General features: G+C 34.7%; 1 protein-coding gene across 25 annotated transcripts in view; it reads right to left on the bottom strand.

The window, feature by feature from the left end:
* LOC127978662 (pleckstrin homology domain-containing family A member 5) overlaps positions 1–20,678 on the bottom strand; it is a 125,578-nt gene that overhangs the window by 8,237 nt on the left and 96,663 nt on the right. For 7 of the 25 annotated variants that reach the window (XM_052583506.1, XM_052583474.1, XM_052583495.1 and 4 more), the window contains 14 exons: positions 15,751–16,201; positions 14,778–14,852; positions 12,022–12,141; positions 10,480–10,533; positions 9,941–10,021; positions 6,331–6,396; positions 5,354–5,434; positions 5,119–5,268; positions 4,938–5,039; positions 4,733–4,841; positions 3,539–3,582; positions 3,253–3,387; positions 711–834; positions 498–613 (listed from right to left, as the gene is read on the bottom strand). In XM_052583506.1, coding sequence (XP_052439466.1) covers positions 498–613; positions 711–834; positions 3,253–3,387; positions 3,539–3,582; positions 4,733–4,841; positions 4,938–5,039; positions 5,119–5,268; positions 5,354–5,434; positions 6,331–6,396; positions 9,941–10,021; positions 10,480–10,533; positions 12,022–12,141; positions 14,778–14,852; positions 15,751–16,201 — 1,708 coding nt within the window. Of the gene's footprint in view, positions 1–497; positions 614–710; positions 835–3,252; positions 3,388–3,538; positions 3,583–4,732; positions 4,842–4,937; positions 5,040–5,118; positions 5,269–5,353; positions 5,435–6,330; positions 6,397–9,940; positions 10,022–10,076; positions 10,407–10,479; positions 10,534–12,021; positions 12,142–14,777; positions 14,853–15,750; positions 16,202–20,678 lie in introns of those variants that run through there. The other 18 variants (XM_052583639.1, XM_052583484.1, XM_052583647.1 and 15 more) reach the window with 11 other exon arrangements.

Below are 20,678 nucleotides of genomic sequence, written 5' to 3'. Positions count from 1 at the left end.
ATATCTTAAATTAAATATATTATAGTAAATACATATACATATATATGATATAATGTAATTCAGTATGTTTAATAATATGTAATATCTACACACATAAATTGGATACAAATATTTTTGAATTAATATAATCATAATATACGTTTTTATATATTAACAAAATATTAATATAAAATTATTATACAATTACTAGTATAATCTTTTTTTAATATTTACTATAAAAATGCAATTATATATGTATATTCATATATTATGCACATGAATATGCAGATTAATACATAAACATTTATTTAAAATGCAAGAAGAACATTTTATTTCTTAGATGATCACTGCATGCTTAAGTCACGTCACCAGCGCAGTATATTATTGTTTCAAATGTTTATTTATGTACGCTAAGCCAAACCTAACCAGTATGTAACCAACCAGCACCATGCTATGCACAGCAAGGCACCCGTTTGTTAAACACAATCCACATTGTTCCTTATAAACCCCAGACTTACTGTTCTGGGATCAGGTTTCTTGCTCTTTCTCAAGGTGACATAAGAGGCGATGGTGGACGATTCAGGCATGGGTGATTTATTCCTGGGACTGACCACGCCGACGGTGTAAACTACACCTGACAGACAGACACAGACAGAGATCAGAGATCAGCAGGAAGGCCTTTAAGACTCTAAATGATATGTATGCATAATGTATAGATGTTTTTCAGGCACCTTTGGTGACACCGGGCGACTCTTTCTCTGCCGTCTGCTCAGATTTGTCTTCGCCGTTGCTCTCGTCGACTTCAGCTACCGTGGTGAGCTCCGGCTCGCTCTTATACAGTCTGTAGTCAGGCCCCTGAGAGCAGAGATTTCACATATTTACACATGATTTACTGTACAAGACCTGCTGATTCTGCCGGCATTACGTGAAGGTTAGGATCACGAATTACAAACAATTAAATTAAAAACAAAAAATGGAATAAAAAAAAAACTAAGCCTCACCAAGGATGAGATACAAACCGAATATTATACAGGGAGCACTCAACGATGAATGTTAGATAAAAACAAAAGAGGGTTAAAAAGCAAAAAGCACTTGAATAAAAACCAAGATAACTGAAATAGTGTCAATATTCGGCCTAAAATGAAAACGATGAACTATTTCTTCATTACTCAGGAAACAATAGCACCATATAAGATAGCGATGACATAAGGATGGGTAAATGATGACAGAAATGGCTTTTTGGGGGTGAAATATTCCTTAAAAAGCTGGTCTCTCAAGAGTTGGTGGCTGATATAATGCAGATACATCATTTATACCATTTAATATTTCAATTGATTTGTTTCATTTAGAAATTTTTAATGGTCGCTCCATTTAATTTTGAAAAAAAAAAAAATCAGTCAAATAGTTTCTGATGTTAAATAATGCATAGGTGATCAGTAAAAAAATTATCAAATAATATAAAGGTGCTAATTTATAGCCTAACTGTGCGTTCACACCAGACGCGACTTGTGCGAATAAATTGCGCTATTCGCTCGTAGTTGGACGCGCAAATTCGCTTCATGGGAGAGGCTTCTGATTGGTTGAGTTCTGTTTTTATTTCAGGCGGCATGTAGTTGTTTTAAACCCAAATATGCGGTTTATTTATAAAGACAGCGCCTATTTAAAAATGTTTAGATGATTTCGGAGACGATCAGCGGGGTTTCAGTTCTCATGCTACCGATGAGAACAATCTCGACTCGTCTAGTCCTTATGACATTTGCCGCTGGCTCTGACGTCTCTTTAGTGGTAAAATATAAAATATAATTTGTTTTGGGTAAATCTAACAATTCGCGTCATTCTCGTGAATCGCGTCTTTCGCGCCGCTTCATTCGCGTCTTTATATTCGCACCTTTCTATTCGTGCCTTTCTATTCGCGCCTTTCTATTCGCGTCTTTATATTCGCGCCTTTCTATTCGTGCCTTTCTATTCGCGCCTTTCTATTCGCGACTTAACATCTAAATCACTCATGTTCAATCCCTCATTCGCATCTGGTGTGAGCGCACCATAAGAAATTAAAAATTAAAAAATATATAAATACAAAAATTTATGATGTTCCATTATTTCAGCGGTTCTCAATTCCAGTCTTTGCGCCCCCCAGCTCTGTATATTTTGCATGAAGCCATAAGAGAAACACACAAAATGTGCAGAGCAGGAGGGCATGAGGAGTAGAACTGACAACCGCTAGGTGTTCAGTAAAAATTAATTTGAATCCGTCAGAAATCGTTTGTTATGTTAAAGGGGTCATATAATGCCCATTTTCCACAAGTTGATATGATTCTTTAGGGTCTTAATGAAAAGTGTGTTACACAGTTTGTTTAAATTTGCTCAATGGTAGTGTAAAAAACACATCTTTTACCCTGTCAAAAACAGTTCTTTTCAAAACACGCTGGTTTGTGGGATTCTCCTTTAATGCTAATGAGCTCTGCTGACTCCGCCCCTTTCTTCTGATCTGCTCTCTGAGAGACTGTTTACTTTGGCCACATTCATAGTGAAACTTGCTAATTAGCACATTATTAGGAAAGGCGATTTTCAATGATTCATTTAAATACATTATACTCACTGCTGGAGGCTGGATCATGAAGGATTAGCGCGAACATAAACGCATTTAAGTAGATCAAGGGTGCAATTCTTTCAATTCTCTAAACGTAAGTTAATCCTCTGCGATTTCAGTCGCTCGGATTTCGGGAGTAAATGACTACTGCTGTGTTCATTATTACATCCAACAACAAAACTCTGAGGTAAGACACAAGTCAAGTCTGTGCTGAAATGCTCCTGTCAATCAAACAATCGTGGGCGGGGCCTCCGGCCGTGTGACGTCACACGGTCAGACGGCTCGATTTGAGAAAGGGGAAAACATTAAAACAGATTACAGATAAAACACTTGGTGGATTTTTATCATTACAAGGTGGTTGTGTACACACACTGCCAACACAAATTTCAGTTCAAACGACTTGTAAGAGTGCATGTAGCATTATATGACCCCTTTAAATGATTTATGGGTAGTCATTAAAAATGCTATAAAAATTTCAGACAGAAATCAGACAGAAATGGTTGATTATCTCCTGATGAGGCAGAGATAATGGGGAATCAACACAAAGCAGATGTGTTTTCAGCTAATGCATGTCATCGCAGAATGGCAGAAATATGCATCTAAATCTAAAAGCAAAACTAATGTTGGGCTTCTGAAGTGATGGCGATGGGTTAAATGGGATGGGGTTCACAGCTGCGTCTTACGCTGTGGGCACCGTTGCGCTGGGCGGCCTTGCGGTCCTCGGGCCGGTGAGGGGTTGTGCGGGGGGCGTGAGGCGGCCGGTCTCCCCCCTCATACGAGTACGGGAGAGGAGGACGAGGAGGCACTGAGTCTGACTCCTACACAGCGCACACAACGGCACACGGGCAACAACCAACCAACCAAAGCAGCACAGTACAGGTGTCCTGAGGATCGTTAGTGTGTGTGTGTGTGTGTGTGTGAGACAATTAGACAATGATTATCCTCATGATGTGTGGAATAATCACTTACTTCACTTTTATGCAGGTTTGACAGGGGGTTTGCACCAGGAAAACCTAAAAATACAGAAGAAGAGTGAAATACTTCATGCAACTAGTGTTGCTATTGTTAACTAAAATTAAAATGATGGTTTTAGTTCATTGATATAAAGCAGAAATAATATATAAATAACAACCTAAATGAAAATTAGAAATGTTGTCTTGGCTAACTAATTGAAATGAAACAAATTTAAGCTGAATAATTAAAATTACTAAAACTAAAGCTGAACTGAAATAGAAAAAAATACTAATAAAATTACAAAAGCTAAATTAAATTTAACTTTCAAAATTTAAAGGAAAAGGCTAATTCAAAACACTATTAGATACTATAAAATATACTGAATAATAGCATAATTAATACTAAAATAATACTGATAAAAATGGTTGTTACTGTAAATTACTGTAAAAAAAAGTATCATAAAAATGTAATAATTTTAAACTAAATCTTGCATAATATATGAACATTTATTTTAACTGGATAAATGTTTTAAAATGTATAGTTTTGTTTTATTACTGCAAATTACAGTAGTTTTCATAAAGAAAAGTATATTTTAAAATAAATCTTAATATATGTAAATGTACAGATTTTAAAGTATTAATATAAAAACAGAATTATACAATTTAAATTTAAAAATATATAATTTATGCTTTGTGGTATAATTAATATAAAGAACAATATATGAAAAAGAGTACAATAATTAAAAAATAAAACTATATGAAAATTTATTGATTTAAAATCTGACAAAAAAGTAAAAATCTAAATATAGAATTATTTATCAGAAAATGGAAATGTATTATTGCAAATTACTGCAAAGAAAGAAAAAGACATGTAAAAAATACATGTACAAATATAATAATTCAAAGATAAATATTAAGTAATTCATGTTAATGTACAAATTTTAAAATACACATGGAAATTAAAAAAAACTAATATTTCTGTCTTGCGTTATTGCAAGTTACTATAAAGAAATATGTCCAAGACATTTTTTTTTATTAAAAAGCATATGTAAAAAATAATTAAAAAATAAATCTTAAATAATATATGATTTTATATATTTATTATAAAAATGTTTAAAAATGTATAATTCTGTATAAACAAGAGCAAAGCTCATTCCAGTTGCTCGTATCTGTTACTGTGGTGTGTGTTGAGTTGTTCTGGTTCTCTCACTGGGTTCTGCGTTTCTCTTAGGTTTGTTCTTGTTCAGCACCTCCATCACATCCTGAATCCGCCACAACTCCTTCTGGATCTGAACGTGTTTTTGGCTGGGCGGCTCCGTCTGCGCACACACACACACACACACCTCAGCTCAACGTCAATGGACCTATCTTCAATATACATTACTGTTTAGCTAGTATTCAACCTAATGTGTCACCTGTGGGCTCCCGAGGGCTTCGAGTTGCTCCAGCAGGTTTGTTTTGGCCATGGTGACGTCCGCCTCCAGTCGATCGTACTCTCTCAAGCTCCGCTCCAGCTCCTGTCAGCAGCACAGCATTATGGGTGAGTGTGCATCATTGCATCAATCAAAGCAAGCGATGTGTATTGGAGGGACGTACAGTGTTGACACGTGACAGCTCTCTGCAGGTGCTGAGCAGACCGCTCTGCAGGACGTCCCGCTGCTGGATGACGCTCTGCACGGCCGTGGGGTTTTCAGAGCTCATCTCGATCTCCTGACTGGCCGACAGTAAGGCCGTCTCCAGCGTGTGCTGCAAACACACACACACACACATGCGTGAACGAGACAGGCTTCACCATGCACTGCGACACGCTCAGGATGAAGATGTGCGTTACCTTTTCTCTGTGGAGCTGCTGCAGTTTTTCTTCTTGAGTTCTCACTACTTTATCCTGCTCACACAGTCGACTTAACTTCGCCTGCAACGGTAAAGTCAAGCTCACATCTATTCAAGTGAATTCTTTTTAAGCCAATGCATATCAATATGTTTTATAATGTACAGATATTCAGTGCAGTAGTTATGAAAACGGCATGTATAATAAGTATACAACAATCTGTAAAATAAAATACTAGTCCTTCCTTCCTGGTGTCATATGAAACATCAAAATTTAAGATAATTATTAAAGTGTAAAAACAATAAATATTTTAGAATAATGTGTACGTTTCAGCACCCTAAAAGGCTTTAAATGATGTACAGAGCAGTATTTACTTTAAGTTTGCAGTCAGACTTTATTAAAAGTTTTATGATTCCATATTTAGACAATATTCATTTCTATTCATGCATTCAAAAGTTGCTTGATAAATTAACGATCATCTACTAACGCTATAATAAATCTTGATAACTATTCAACAGCATTTTTTATTCTTCTGGTATATATACATATACACATATATATATATATATATATATATATATATATATATATATAAAGAAATTGAAAAATGGGTCAAGAAAAGCAAACAAATGCTTTTTAAATTGATAATTATATAAAATAATTTATAAAAAATATATTTTTCTTTGAAAATTACTGCATTTTTAAATATGAACTACAGAATTACTAAATTATAATTTTTAAACATTTTATATTTGCCTGAAAAGTGGTTTAATCATTTGCATTGCAAATTTTTTAAATCATCTATGTTTGATAATTCATGCCTCCGTAAAGTGTATAAATTGCTCTATATAACTGGTTTTTGTATACTATATTGCTCTGAATGTTTAACAGAAGCACAAGCTCAAATATTAATTGTCACAATGTGATCATACACTAATAGCAACGATCAGTTTTCAGGAAGAGAGTCGGCTTAAGCTTACATCAATGTCCAGCTCCTCGGGTCGGAATAAGTAGGTGTTTTCTCTGTACTCTTCAGGGCTCATCTGCTGAAATCAAAGGAAATAATGTCAGATATGATGTGCATTATATAATTCATCGCTCTAGACTGCTTTGAGACTCTGTGCATGAAGCAATGGAGCAAGCGACGTGAGCCTGTGTGCAGTTGAGTTTCTACTGCAGTACATGCAACGTACTCATCAATATACCGTCAGAGACTTTAAATAAGGAACTTTTTACTACAGTAACTTCAGTAAATCCTCTAACATTTGAAGCCGGTGCAATATTATAAATGCTGTGCAACAGGGATCTTTATATACAGTCACACTGCATACAGAAGCACTGGGACTGACACGAACCAAACAATTCACATGAAACATGCAAACCCCGTCCAAACAGCTCCGAGGAAGCAAATGGGAAAGTTTGAAACACATTTTTACACATGTACAGGTCCACACTGCAGAAAATGACTTTCTTGCTTAGTGTCTTTGTACAATTTTCTAGTACAAACATCTAAACACACTTGAATCAAAATACATTTACCTGAGAAGCAAAATTACGCTTATTTGTTTTTCACCCCTTTTAGGATATTTTGGTAACTCTTTACTTGAATGAAGCTTTTATGCATAATGCATTATAAAGGTATCCACAATGCACATTATAATGTATTATATATCTTCATAAATAATTGTAAACAAAGTTAAAATGCACTATAATATTTCCAGATTCCTTGTTACACCTGAAACGGTTGTTTGCTGTGTGTTTTAATGCATTCTTTCTAAAAGTGTAACAATGAATAGAATTAAGTATTATAATGTTTTATAACTGTGGTTTTAATTATTCACGAGATCATACAATGCATTATAAGGTATGTTACAAGGCATAATTAATGCATTACTTTTATAATGCATTGAGGGAAAATATTTCACATTAGGAAACTAAAATGAAAATCATGCTAAAAAGCAAAAAAATAAATAAAATAAATTACCCATCTTTCCTTCCTAGTTTCTTACTGCATTTAAGAAATATCAAAACTTAAAGACAACACCCATAATTAATAACAAAATAAAGGGTAAGTTTCCTTTTCCAATGCATCTGAGTTTGTAAAAATGGCTTGTAGATTCATTATACAAGAATTTAGGTAAAAAATAAATAATAAATAAAATAAAATAAATAATTACATCTCGTATGCACAAAATATTGTTTTAGTAAAAATAATGCAAAATAAAAAAATTATCATGGCTGGTAAAAAATATTAATTTAAATTTAACTTGGGGTCTTATTTATAAATTATATAGAGAGGTTTAAAATAAATGTACTAGTGCTTTCTGTCTGATTTTTCTGTTTCCTTTTTTAGTACATTTATGGAATATTCTTCACATTAAGATAATAAAATGAATATATATTATGCACAAAATATGAATCTAACATTTTATATAATATTTTTTATAGGTTATATATATGATGCAGTGACTGAACGTATACAAATTAATAATCTGAACAATGCTACTGTAAAAAAAAAAAAAAAGCACTAAAAAGTATTAAAAGTAAAAAAATTTTTTGCTAAATTTCATGGCTGATAAGAAAAGCAATATTAATTATACAGGCTTCAAGTAAAGTGTTACAGATATTTTTTTTGTGTTAAACAATTTGTTTTTAAGATACTATTTAAGACTTAAGATATTTAAGTAAATGTATATTGATTTAAGGAGGTTTAGAAAAACACAGTAAGAATTTTTTGCAGTGCACACACACACACTCACACACACACACACATTCCCGGTTTTCCGCAGCCGGATGAGTTTATGTAGATATGAATCATCTCATCATAGAAATAAAGCTGCTTCAGCACCATCTGGTGCATTAAAAACAGAAAAAAAATAAAAAAGATCACACAACTCTTAACAGCGCTAAGGGACACAAACACAGAGTTTGGGAATCCGTCCACACTCATGTTCTGAGTAAAACGAAACCGATCTGGAGGTGAGTTTCGGAGGGTGATGCTCTCGTGAAGCAGGTTTCAGATGTTCCCCACAGACGTCCCTCTCGGTCGAGTCTGTCAGTCCTCGAGTTAGTGTGACTAATGAAAACTACAGACTGAATCCCAAAGCCAGGGAAAAACACAGGGAAAAAAACAACTTCTGTTGACTTACGAAGACCTTTCGCAAAGACCCGCCCCTCTTAGTTTCTGTTATGTCTGACAAGCCACACATCATCACGTTCTCACGCAGTGAAAAATACATCGCTGACAACACGCCGTCAGACAAGACAGAGCAGTAAATGCTTTTTTTTTTTCAGTTTTGTCTCTCTTTAATGTGTGGTGACAGATCGCTGGCACGTGAAGCGAACATCTCTTCCTCTTTACGAGGTACAGCACGAAATAAACACGCACACCAGTTGTTATTCTACTCTACTAAGGTATACTTTGAAAGATTTATACTTGAGAATAATTACACTTTAGTGCACTTATGAAATTCAACCAATTTTAGCCAATTGAGCTACTAAAATAAATACATTTAGCAAAAAATAAAATAAAAAATTTATGTACAAAATCTTCTAGTTTATATCTGATGTTTGCCATTTCTTTGTAATTATTTGTCAAATTTACTAGCATTTTCTAAGTGAAAATTGGTTCGCCACCAATTTATTTTTATTTTTCCAGAGCGTTTGTGGAATATTCTTCACATTAAGCCACTAAAATGGATTTTATGTACAAAATATGAATATATCTCGAATATATTATGTATAAAATCAACTTTTTTAGTTTTTGGATCATATGTGATGCTGCCGGTGAAACTATAATAAAATAATAAGTGAAATAACCCCATTGTTGTAAGCACAAAAATATAGTTTTAATAAAAACATTGCAAAACATTGAAAAAAAGTTTCATGGCTTGTTAAATTTTATATATATATATATATATATATATATATATATATATTTTTTTATTTTTTTTTATTTTTTTATGGTCAATAAAGACTTAAAGAAATCCCATTGTCACAAGCACAAAAATGTACATACAAAATACTAATATTTTTTTAATTAAGTTCAAATGAGCACTTTATTTGCTTTGAATATTTCTTATAAGTAATGAAAACGGCATATTGCTATAATTTTATTAAAACTACATTTTTGTGCTTACGACATTGGGATTATTTAACTCTTAATAAGCACTTTACACTTCAACTTTGACCCGTTCGCTGACTTTACGAAGCCAACAATTCACACGACGTGACTGGGTTTCTGTCTAATGAAGGCCCATTCACACCAATAACAGATAACGCTTTCGTTGTTTCAAAACTGAGTGGATTCAGATCGGCTCTCAGTGTTTATTTAGCTCGTGTGTGCTAACACATGAACGCCGGCGTGATGGATGAAGCCATTGCTAATGAACGGCACATTAGCACCTTCAAGCCATGCCAATAACACTTCCACTTTCAACAGGAAAACAACAACAACAAGAAACACCAATGGGATGTGCTGGAACGATACCGACACAGGATGGGGCAGTGAGGGGGTGGAGCTTCGACAAAGAGGCGGGGCCAAATGACGGGAGGGGAGGAGCATAACAACCGTGTGTTCCAAGACCTTACTTGCTGGTACAGTTGCGGCCTTGGCGCCGAGTTCTCAATCATAGTGTGAATCATGAAGATTACCGGCTCATTCTCCTTCATCTAGTGCATGAGGAGGAGGAGGAACAGCCGTTATCAAAGCACTGTGTGTTTATACAGCTTCTGACCCTCTCAAACATCACATGTCTGCTACTCGTGCGTTCGCTTAGTCCAGAATAACGACTGTGTGCACTCCAGCAATGCAATGCAACGTGAAAATGAAGAACATTTGCTGGATAATGGATCATTCGGAGTTGCCCTTTTCAAAAAGATAGATCATTTAAGAATTAAACCTGACAAACTAAACAATAAAGATTAATCAAGATTCATGTCATGTTGCTAAAAATGCTTTTCCGTCTGCATTCAACAGACGCAGAACTTCTCCTGAACTAAGAACCGCAGCGGATGCACCGAGGGCCGGAGAACAGAGAAAACGCTCGGGTTTGATCTGCGCTGGAGAGAAAGAAGACAATGAGAGAGAGAGAGACAGACAGGAAGTGAGAAACAGGAAAGGCCCTCACCTGGCTGTCCAAGTACACCAGATTCCTCTGTAGGTGATGGGAAAGGATTTCACTCTAGAGACGCCAAGAGAAAGCAGATGAGAGGAAAAACCAGAGACGTGCATCTCCACTATCTCCTCAAGTTCATCATGCACTTTTATCAGCTCGATAAAGCAAAGCCGAAGAGCAAATCATAGATGGGACCACCACAGAAAACATCTAAAAGAGGATTGCAAACAGAAACACAACTTCTGCTGATCATGTTTCCTCAGATGCATGCAGCAGACGCACAAACATGATCCAAACCTACAGGACTGCAGGGATTTGCTCATGTTAGTGGAAAGGGAAGTCCAAAGTTTGGAATAAATCAGATTTATTGAATTAAGGCTCACCAATGACGCATTTAATTGATCAACAATACAGTAAAATTATGACATATTATTATAAACTTAAATAAGTGCTTTCTATGTGAATGTGTGTTTAAATGTAATTTATTCCTGTGATTCACAGCTTGATTTCCATCAGTGTCACATGACCCTTCAGAATATACTGATTTGCTGCTCAATTATTAATAATGGTTATTATTATCAATGTTGAAAACAGTTTTTGCTGCTTTTTGTGGAAACCGTTATAAATTATATTGACGAATAGAAGCATTAATTTGAATTCAAAATGTATTTGCTGTCACTTTTGATCAATTTAAAGCATTGTTTTGTTTTTTGACCTTTGAATGGAAGTGTATCGAGGTTTCCAATAAAATATGAAGCAGCACAACCGTTTTCAACATTGATAATAATCAGAAATGTTTCTTGTGAATCAGCAAATCAGCATTATAGAGTGATTTCCGAAGGATCATTTGACACAAAAAAAAAATCATATTTGATCGCAGGAATAAATTACATTTGAATACATATCCACATGGAAAACCTGTTAAAATAATAGACTTGAAAGTACATGATCCAAACCTACATTTTTATAATTCATGACATTTTGTTACACGATTTTGCAAAAAAAAAAAAAAGTCATCTTTGTTGCCTTTTTCTCCATCACACTTTAGTAATCATCAGAAATAATATATTTGAAAACTTAAAATCTAAAAATGCATCCTTTGAAACCCATTTTAAAATCAAACATTGCATTACCATGAAAATGGCACATCAAAATCATGCAACAAAATGATTTCATTCATGAATTATAAAAATGTAGGTTTGGATCGTGCACTTTCAAGTCTACGTTAAAAAATGTGAGTGACAGTAAACAGGTTAAATAGTACAAACATGTCACACCATTACTGTTTTTATTGTGTTTTTAATAGACTCGGTGAGCATAAATGGCGTTTTTAAAATCGTAATCATTCCAAACTTAGTGAGCACTAAAGCTGGCATTGCGTTAGACATCATCCAATCCACAACAGCATGCGGAAGCAATGGGAAAACCACCAAACTTGGAAGGAAATGAACAGGTTGGGTTGCGGGGTGGCCGGGGTTTGACGGGGGGGGGGGGGGGGAAACGAACAAGCGCTTTACTCTTGAGATGCACAGGCTAGCGATCCACGAGGCTGACCTTTGGCTTAGTGGCATCCAGGTTTAGCTGCATTAGCTGAGCGAGCGTGTGCTCACGAAGGCTGTTGAGCTCGGCCTGCTGCCGCCGGAGCTTGATGAGCATCAGGGTCAGTTCCTCTGGCTGCAGCGGGCGACAGGAGCAGTGTCAGTGTGGGCCGTCACCAAGGGGTTAATGGGGGAAATCGGGCCATGTTTGATAAAGAGGATGTGTTGAGTTGAGTTCTGCAGACAATGCATGCCTCGTGCACTGGAGAGGCTTTCATAAACCTCTGATAGATATCTAATCAACAGCTCTAGATGCATCATGTAGTTTCGTTTAGTGACCATGAATAACCAGGTTCTGTTCAATTTCTGGTTTGGATTTCAATTTTCTTTTAAGAAAACGGAAAAATCAACTAAATTACAGAAACTTGAACTAAAATTAAAACGGAAAAAATGTATACTGTATACAAAAATAAAAGCTTATACTACAGTAGTATAAATAATATAAATGAGAACATTATATATACGAAATACAAACACACATATGTAATCAAGCACAAACTTAAATTAAAATTAAATTACATTTATGCATTTAGCAGACGCTTTTATCCAAAGCGACTTACAGTGCATTCAGGCAATCAATTTTTACCTATCATCAACAACAAAATTAATAAAACAAATTATAAACAAATTATTCAAAATAATTAATAATTAAATAATTTAAAATAATAATAAATAAAGTAAGTTTAAGTTTGGGTTACACTTAAATAGCTTTACTAATACTATCTACTATTGTAATACTATACTAAATAAATGGTATATACATAATAGGAAGTAAATAAAATCTGTAAACAATAACTAGAAGGTATATGTAAAACATCTAAATATGAATAAATACTACTATAGCATAAAAAAAAAAATCGGTAAATAAATAATTGGAAATTATATATACAATTACAATACAACATTAATAAAACTAATTATAAACAAAATATGCAAAATAAAAAAACTTAATGTTATAGTTATTTTAAAATAATAATACGTACTAAAATTGTATACAAGTTAGTTAAGGTTTAAGTTTGTATTTGCTTTTAAAAATGGAAAATCAAGCACAAAAAAAGTATTTACATACATATAAACAATTTAAAATATTAATAATACTATATAATCCTATTCTAAATAAATATCAGTAAATAATTAATATGACGTAAAAAAAAAATCTGTAAACCAATAACTACAATGTCTACAAACATATATAATTAAGCACAACCAATTAATGCTAATTCCAAATATTAATAATATAATAGAATGTGAACACTAAAATGACACTGGTCTAGTGAGTAGAAAATAAATAAATAAATACATTTATAGCATTAAATATTTTCAGGATTGACTGACACAAACCTGTATTATCTAATCAACATGATTAATTAGCTCTACAAGGTTCAGCTAAATTGCATAAACTAGTCAAATAACAAAGAATAGACAGGTCCTTAAACTAGAAACTAAAAGTACAAGCCGGATTTTCCAGAAAGTACAGCTGAAGTAAGTTTAAATGTGCTTTTAAGAAAGGAAAATGTATGTTTATGCCACTTTATCCTTAAAAACTTGTTCTGCTCTCCGATTAAGAGACATCTGAAGAAAGTCACCCTGGGATCGACTTTATCTTAGGTTCGTCATTTCATCTTGGGTTATAATAATCCTAATAAAAAAAGTAATATCACGAAAAAGAAAGATCATATAAACTCTCCAAGAGGCTTTTACCTGAAACAAAGGAGCTAGGTGCTAAATTGAATCTCATGCACTGCTACAAAAGACATTTTGACAGCGATGATGAGGAAAACACATATGGAGGAGCTCTATTAATATTTCATCAAGTGACCGCGGGGTTTTTCATTAAAGTGCTCTCTGCCTGAAATCACACTGCAGACGATTTCTGCAAACTATAAGCAGAAGCTTAACGGGAAAAATGCCTTTAGATTGCCAAAACCTGGAACGTCAAGTAAGAGAATAATAATTATAGTTTTAAGAAGAGCTAATGGTATTAGCGCTTCTCCTGTAACAAACACACACACACACACACACACCTACCTAAAGCTAGAATAACCTTCTCTACTGCAACATAATATCTGAATGTCCGTGTACATTTAAAGTCAACACGAAATCAAACCTGCAACCTATTGTACTTTCTAAAACATGCTAGATTTTCATGTGAAACTATATTTTAATTCAAGCACAAGTACTGTATTTTTCGGACTATAAGTCATACCTAAGTATAAGTCGCATCAGTCCAAAAATAGGTCATGATGAGGAAAAAAACATAAGTCGCATTTATTTAGAACCAAGAGAAAACATTACCGTCTCCAGCCACGAGAGGGCGCTCTATGTGTTGAGTATAGACTACATGAGAACTGAGCAGCATAGAGCGCCCTCTCGTGGCTGGAGACGGTAATGTTTTCTCTTAATTCATTTCTCTCGGTTCATGTCAAATTAATTTAGATAAATAAGTCACACCTGACTATGTCGCAGGACACGCCAAACTATGAAAAAAAGTGCGACTTATAGTCAGGAAAATACGGTAGACCAGAAGCATGTGTTATGATTGTAAATATGGCCATTTTTTGATTTCATGTCGACTTTAAACGAGCGGCATCTAAAATAACTCGACGAGTCCTTGGTGGCTTGCAAGTGTAAAATGCGAATAGTTTGAGAGGAAAGCAAAGTTGTGGGTCGTTGCATAGAAGACGTGGCGGGTGGAGAAGAGGGACAGCGTACCGTTTTGCCTTGCAGAGACTGTGCAGTGATGCTCTGTGAGGGAGGAACAGGCCTGCGCTCGGCAGGATAGGAAACCTGAGAGAGGGGGGGGGGGGGGGTGAGAGGGAGGGAGATAGAGTGGGGGGGGGGGGAGAGAGGGAGAGGGGGAGAGAGAGAGAGAGAGAGGGAGAGAGAGAGAGGGAGAGAGAGTGGGGGGGGGGGGGGGAGAGAGAGGGAGAGAGAGGGGGGGAGGGGGGGAGAGATGGAGAGGAGAGAGAGAGAGAGGGGGGGGGGGAGGGGGGAGAGAGAGAGAAAGAGAGAGAGAGAGAGAGAGGGAGAGAGCAGGAGAGAGAGAGAGCAAGAGAAAGAGAGGAGAGAGAGAGGGAGAGAGAGGGGGAGAGGGGGGGGAGAGAGAGTGGGGGGAGAGAGAGAGAGAGAGAGAGAGAGAGAGAGAGAGAGGAGAGAGAGTGAGAGGGGGAAAGGGGGGGGGGGGAGAGAGAGAGAGAGAGGGAGAGAGCAGGAGAGAGAGAGAGCAAGAGAAAGAGAGAAGGAGAGAGAGAGAGGGAGAGAGAGGGGGAGAGGGGGGAGAGAGAGTGGGGGGAGAGAGAGAGAGAGAGAGAGAGAGAGAGAGAGAGAGAGAGGAGAGAGAGTGAGAGGGGGAAAGGGGGGGAGAGAGAGAGAGAGAGAGGGAGAGAGCAGGAGAGAGAGAGAGAGAGAGAGAGAGAGAGAGAGAGCAAGAGAGAGAGAGAGGGAGAGAGAGAGAGAGGGACAACAAAAAAAAACTATTGTCACCGAAAAGATCTCTGAGCATGATTCTATAAATGCAGGGTTCATACTTTTTCAGTTGATCATAATTACTGCATTTTATCATTGCAAATAATAATAATAATAAATAATTGCAAATATATATATATGCTAAATTAAATGCTACATTATTTAAAATACTCCCAGTTTCTCCACACTGTATGAACTTGTGTAACCTGTGTAACTTTACCTTGGAGAGGTGCGGCCGATGGCGGCGTTCAATGGTCACGTCCCCACGAAACACCGGCGAGGTAACTTCAGAGCGGGAGTCTGGGTTGAGGGGGCGATTAGGGGAGAAGGTGTGGTAACCGGCCAGAGATCCGTGGGAAGGAGACGTGGGGATGGACTCTGCGATCTGGCTCATGGTTTTGGGGCTGGGCAGCGTCCCGTATCCGATCCGGCTGTGCGCCTGCCTCTGCTGCCACTCGTACAGCTGCCACATGGTGTCGTCCCGTATGGAGCGCCGCTTCTCTGCAGTCGTGGGCTGCAGCGCCCGGTCGTACATCGACCCCGACGCGCTGGAGATGCTGTCCGGCCGAAGCATGTTACGTGGAAGCGTCCGGTAACCCTCGGGATAGCGCGGGACGATCTGTGCACGATGGCTCGGCATGTTCCTCGGCAATGTTTGGTAGGACGTAATGCTGGAAGACAAAAGACACAAATTCCATTTCAAAAATTATAAATGAAAGGGTTTCATTTTTATTTGATTTTAAAGATTAATTAATGTTTTATGCGTTTCATAAAGAAAAATTCAAGACAACAGAATCTCTGGAAATTTTATTTTTTTTATAGGGCCCTATTATAAAAAATAAAAAAAATGTTTTTATGAATTCAATTAATCAGACATGCTTTTTAAATAATTTAAAAAAAATACAGAAAAAATTTTATTTGGTAGAATTAAAACTGAATTTCAGAAAAATGTAAAATTTCATAGGGCCCTAAATATTTTATTTTTGTGAAACTTATATCAATTGTTGGTTATATAATACCTTATATACTTGTAGAATAACTTGTATGATAATAATTTGTTGTTTAATTGTGTGTTTTATTATTTTACGTATTTAGACATGCTTTTTGATAACTAAATTTTAATTTAAGCCACTAAAACAGAGACCATGTTTTATGAAAAAACTGGAATAAAAAAAAAAAAAAAAAAAAAGTAATTTGAAATAAAATAAAATAGAATATGGGAAAGAAGTTGGGGTTAGTAAAATTTGTAAAAAAAAAAAAAAAAAAAAAGTCACATCAAGGCCACATTTAATCCAAAATACATTAAAAATAATAAAATGGAATATGGGAAAAAAAGTTGGGGTTAGTAAAATTTGTAAAAAAAAAAAAAAATTTGAAAAAAAAAAAAAGTCACATTCAAGGCCACATTTAATCCAAAATACATTAAAAATAATAAAATGGAATATGCGGAAAAAAGTTGGGTTAGTAAAATTTGTAAAAATAATAAAATGGAATATGCAGAAAAAAGTTGGGTTAGTAAAATTTGTGAAAAAAAAAAGTCTCATCAAGGCGGCATTTAATCCAAAATACATTAAAAATATTGTATATCTTATGACAATTTAAAATAATTGTTTTTGATGGGAATTGCAGTAAATAACATTTGCTGTGTGAATGTGCTAATGAATTAGATTTAAGTGAATCATATATTAATTTATATATATTTAGACATTAAATTATATATTGATGAATTCTACATTTATTTCAACATTTGGTAGGACGTAATGCCTGGAGACAAAGAAACTGGCATCACAGAAAGTTCAACAATACACAAAACAGCTCCACTTGAATATGAGTTTTATAATACAATCATGACTTTGTGATGATTTCCTGTTGAGCTGCAGGCGATAATTAAACACTGACTCATTAGCATATGATAAAAGTGTCACGCTTGTACTCGTCACAGCACAAAAGCGTTCACCTTTCGCTCCGGCTGATCTTTAAACAGCTCTAATTTCTCATCAGTCATCGTCTGGCGATCGCTCAGAAATGATTACCGCATACATGCATCAGCCGCAGGAAAACAGATGGGAAGAGAGTTTCTGAAGACCGTTCTGAGAGTTACGAGCGCTACTCTTTTTCCAGGAGCTGGTGAGATCGGCTTGGCACTTTTATAGGCACTACTGAAAGGTTGTACTGACAGCAGAAATCAATAAAGAGCTCCGAGTGCCAAAATGCACAACCATAAAAGTAATGTCTCTATTTGCTGAAAACGAGAAGCTCGGAACAATGTTGGCTGGATACATCAACCTAATTTAATCTTATTTTACAGCTGTTAGTTTCACTCAGCTTATTTAATTGAACACACAACAATCTATGAGTATTGATATACTGGATAATCACATTCATTATAATAAATAAAAAAATGCCAACACTGGAAACGGCCACTTCACCAGTTGATAAACTTCCAATTTCAACAATATGGCACCTGTTTTGAAAATTAAAATAACTTCTAAATGAATTCAATATTTAATATCATACTTAAGTCTGTTTTACCCTAAAATAGCATATCATTTTAGAAACCATAAATAACATTTTAGTTGACAATGTGCAAAATGACAAAGATGTGACAAAGGAAGAAAGTTAAACATTTGACAATATTATAAGAAATACTAAAATATATAAATATAATTGAAACATGCATTAAACAATATTTAAGCTAAATATGACAAATTTTACAATTCAAATATTTAAATAATTATAAATTTATAAAAATATTTATTGAACTAAATGCTACATTGAAAAATAATTTTTACAAACTTTAAAATTTTTGTATATTTTGTATTAGAAAAAAATATTCTAATACAAATATTATAATATTAATAGGTATTTAAAAGTATTAATTGAAACATGCATTAAGATTTAATTAACAAAATACACCTTTAAAACCAAAAATTATTTTAAAAACAAACTAAAAATATTTAGATTATTTAATATTACAATAAAGATTATGCTATATTTAAATTTTATATACGAAGTATTTTTATACACTAAATACAACACTAAATACTAATTAATTCAAATTTTCTTTGTTTTTTGTTAATATTTTGAAGAGTTAAAGTTGTCAGTTCAATCAGAATCAATAATTAAAATCATTTAATCATTCTTTCATATTTGTTATCATTGATGAAATCCAAAAACCTTGTCAACTAACGAAACTAACTGTAACATCTGCTCAAAGTTTTCTCATCTAAAATAAAATGATTTTGATAGCAAATGTGATTGGATTGTTGCTTGGGTTTGTGGAATTTAATTGCATCTTAAACCTTCAGAATTGTCATTGTAAAACCAAATAGCTTAAAATTCACTTAGCTGCCTTGGAAAATAAATGCACAGATTGTGGCATGAGATCACACAATCTGCTGAGAGTTTGGAAAGAAAGTTTTTGATTGTTCAGGACGTGCATATGCAAGAACAACTGTCAAAAACGAGCTTGACAGCAGCCTAAGCAAGAACGGCAATATGTGCATGAAATGCACAAATATTGATGATAGTTTCTGAAGATGATGTAGGCAGAGCAGACACACGCTTCACCAATGCCTTTTGATAAACAGCATCTTAACACGAACACACGGTGCCCTTTTCTCTCCTCGCTCGCCTTCCTGTTCCTCTCCCTGCACTGACAGCAACTCTGATCCACTTTGAGACAAATTTTCCTGGTGCTCGAGCACAAAGCTCCATGACTTATTCATCAGAGGAGAGGAAGAAGAGACAAGCAAAGCAAACACACGTCCTCCTACACCACGACTGCGCGGCTAAACGGAGGATGGCACCCACACCGAGACCGGGCAGAGGTAAAATCAACTGTTGGGTCATGATAAAGAGCTCATGCAAACGCTGGAGTTTGCAGTCTCAGGGGATGGAGAGTGGGAGAGAAAACTCTCTGGCTACGCTGTCAGAGGCCTGATGCCTCAGAAACTCAGACAGAATGATGCATGAATCCAGCGCATTCGTCTAGTTTGTTTTCTGACAGTTAGACACAGTGTACAAAAATACAACTCACTCCGAAAGTAGTTTTTAAAGTACATATAGTACAGCTAGTAAAGTACATTAAGTATAGTTTGTAATGCATTTAGTTAAACATTACAAACATTACAATAGAATTAAATCAAACGACCCCTACAAACTACACAACACATGCTTTTACAAACTTAAGCTGTTGATTCATTTGTAATGTATGTAGTTTGTAATTTATGTAGTTTGTAAAGCATATCTTGTGCAGTTTGAAATGTGTGTACTGTGTCATTTAGAACTTAAGTAGTTAGTAAAGCGGGAATTGTATAACTTGCAATGCATTTAGTTTATAAATATATTGTGTGTTTTATATCATGTATACTGTAGTTTGTAAAGTTAACTTTTCATAAAATGAATAATGTGCAGTTTGTAATTTGCATAGATTGTAAAGTACATATTGTAAAGCAGTTGAGTTTGTAAAGTCTTTTATAGTATGCATGCATGCAAAATTGTAAATATGCAATATATAATAATGTGTTTGGTTTAAAAAGTTTGTTAAGTTTGATTTTTGTGTTTAGCTTTACAAGCAGGAATAATAGTTTATTGTTAGATTGCAGTTAATGTATGAAATGTATTTTGTGTAATATGTAGAATTTTAAATTTGATTTGTAAAGTGTGTAACGCAAGTACTTTTAATGTGCAAAATGTTATATATAGTTTGTGAAGTTTACACTGCATAATTTGTAATACAAGTAATTTTATGTATAAAATTGTATATAAAGGTTGTAAAGTATTTACTGTGTACTTTGTAATGTAGTAGTTTTAATGTGTAAAATGTAATATATATATAGTTTGTAAAGTTTGTGAAGTGTGTACTGCGTACTTTCTAATTCAAGTAGTTTTATGTGAAAAACATTATTTGTAGTTTGTAAAGTGTGTACTGTGTTAATTGCAATTCAAGTAATTTAAAATGTAAATTAAAGTTTATTTAAAAATTTTTAATTTAAAAAAGTAGATTGTTTATACTGAGTTTAGCGTAAGATGTGCATTGCGCAGCATGATGTATGTTTAGTTTACAAAATGTGCAATTTATAACGTAAATTCAGGGATTGTAAAGTATGTAATATTTATTATACATTATACAAAGTCACATGTAGT

This window comes from Carassius gibelio, chromosome A4 (genome assembly GCF_023724105.1).
Source record: "Carassius gibelio isolate Cgi1373 ecotype wild population from Czech Republic chromosome A4, carGib1.2-hapl.c, whole genome shotgun sequence".
Classification (NCBI taxonomy): domain Eukaryota; kingdom Metazoa; phylum Chordata; class Actinopteri; order Cypriniformes; family Cyprinidae; genus Carassius; species Carassius gibelio.
Note: the sequence above shows the minus strand (reverse complement) of the source record. Positions and strands in the feature narration are given on the sequence as shown.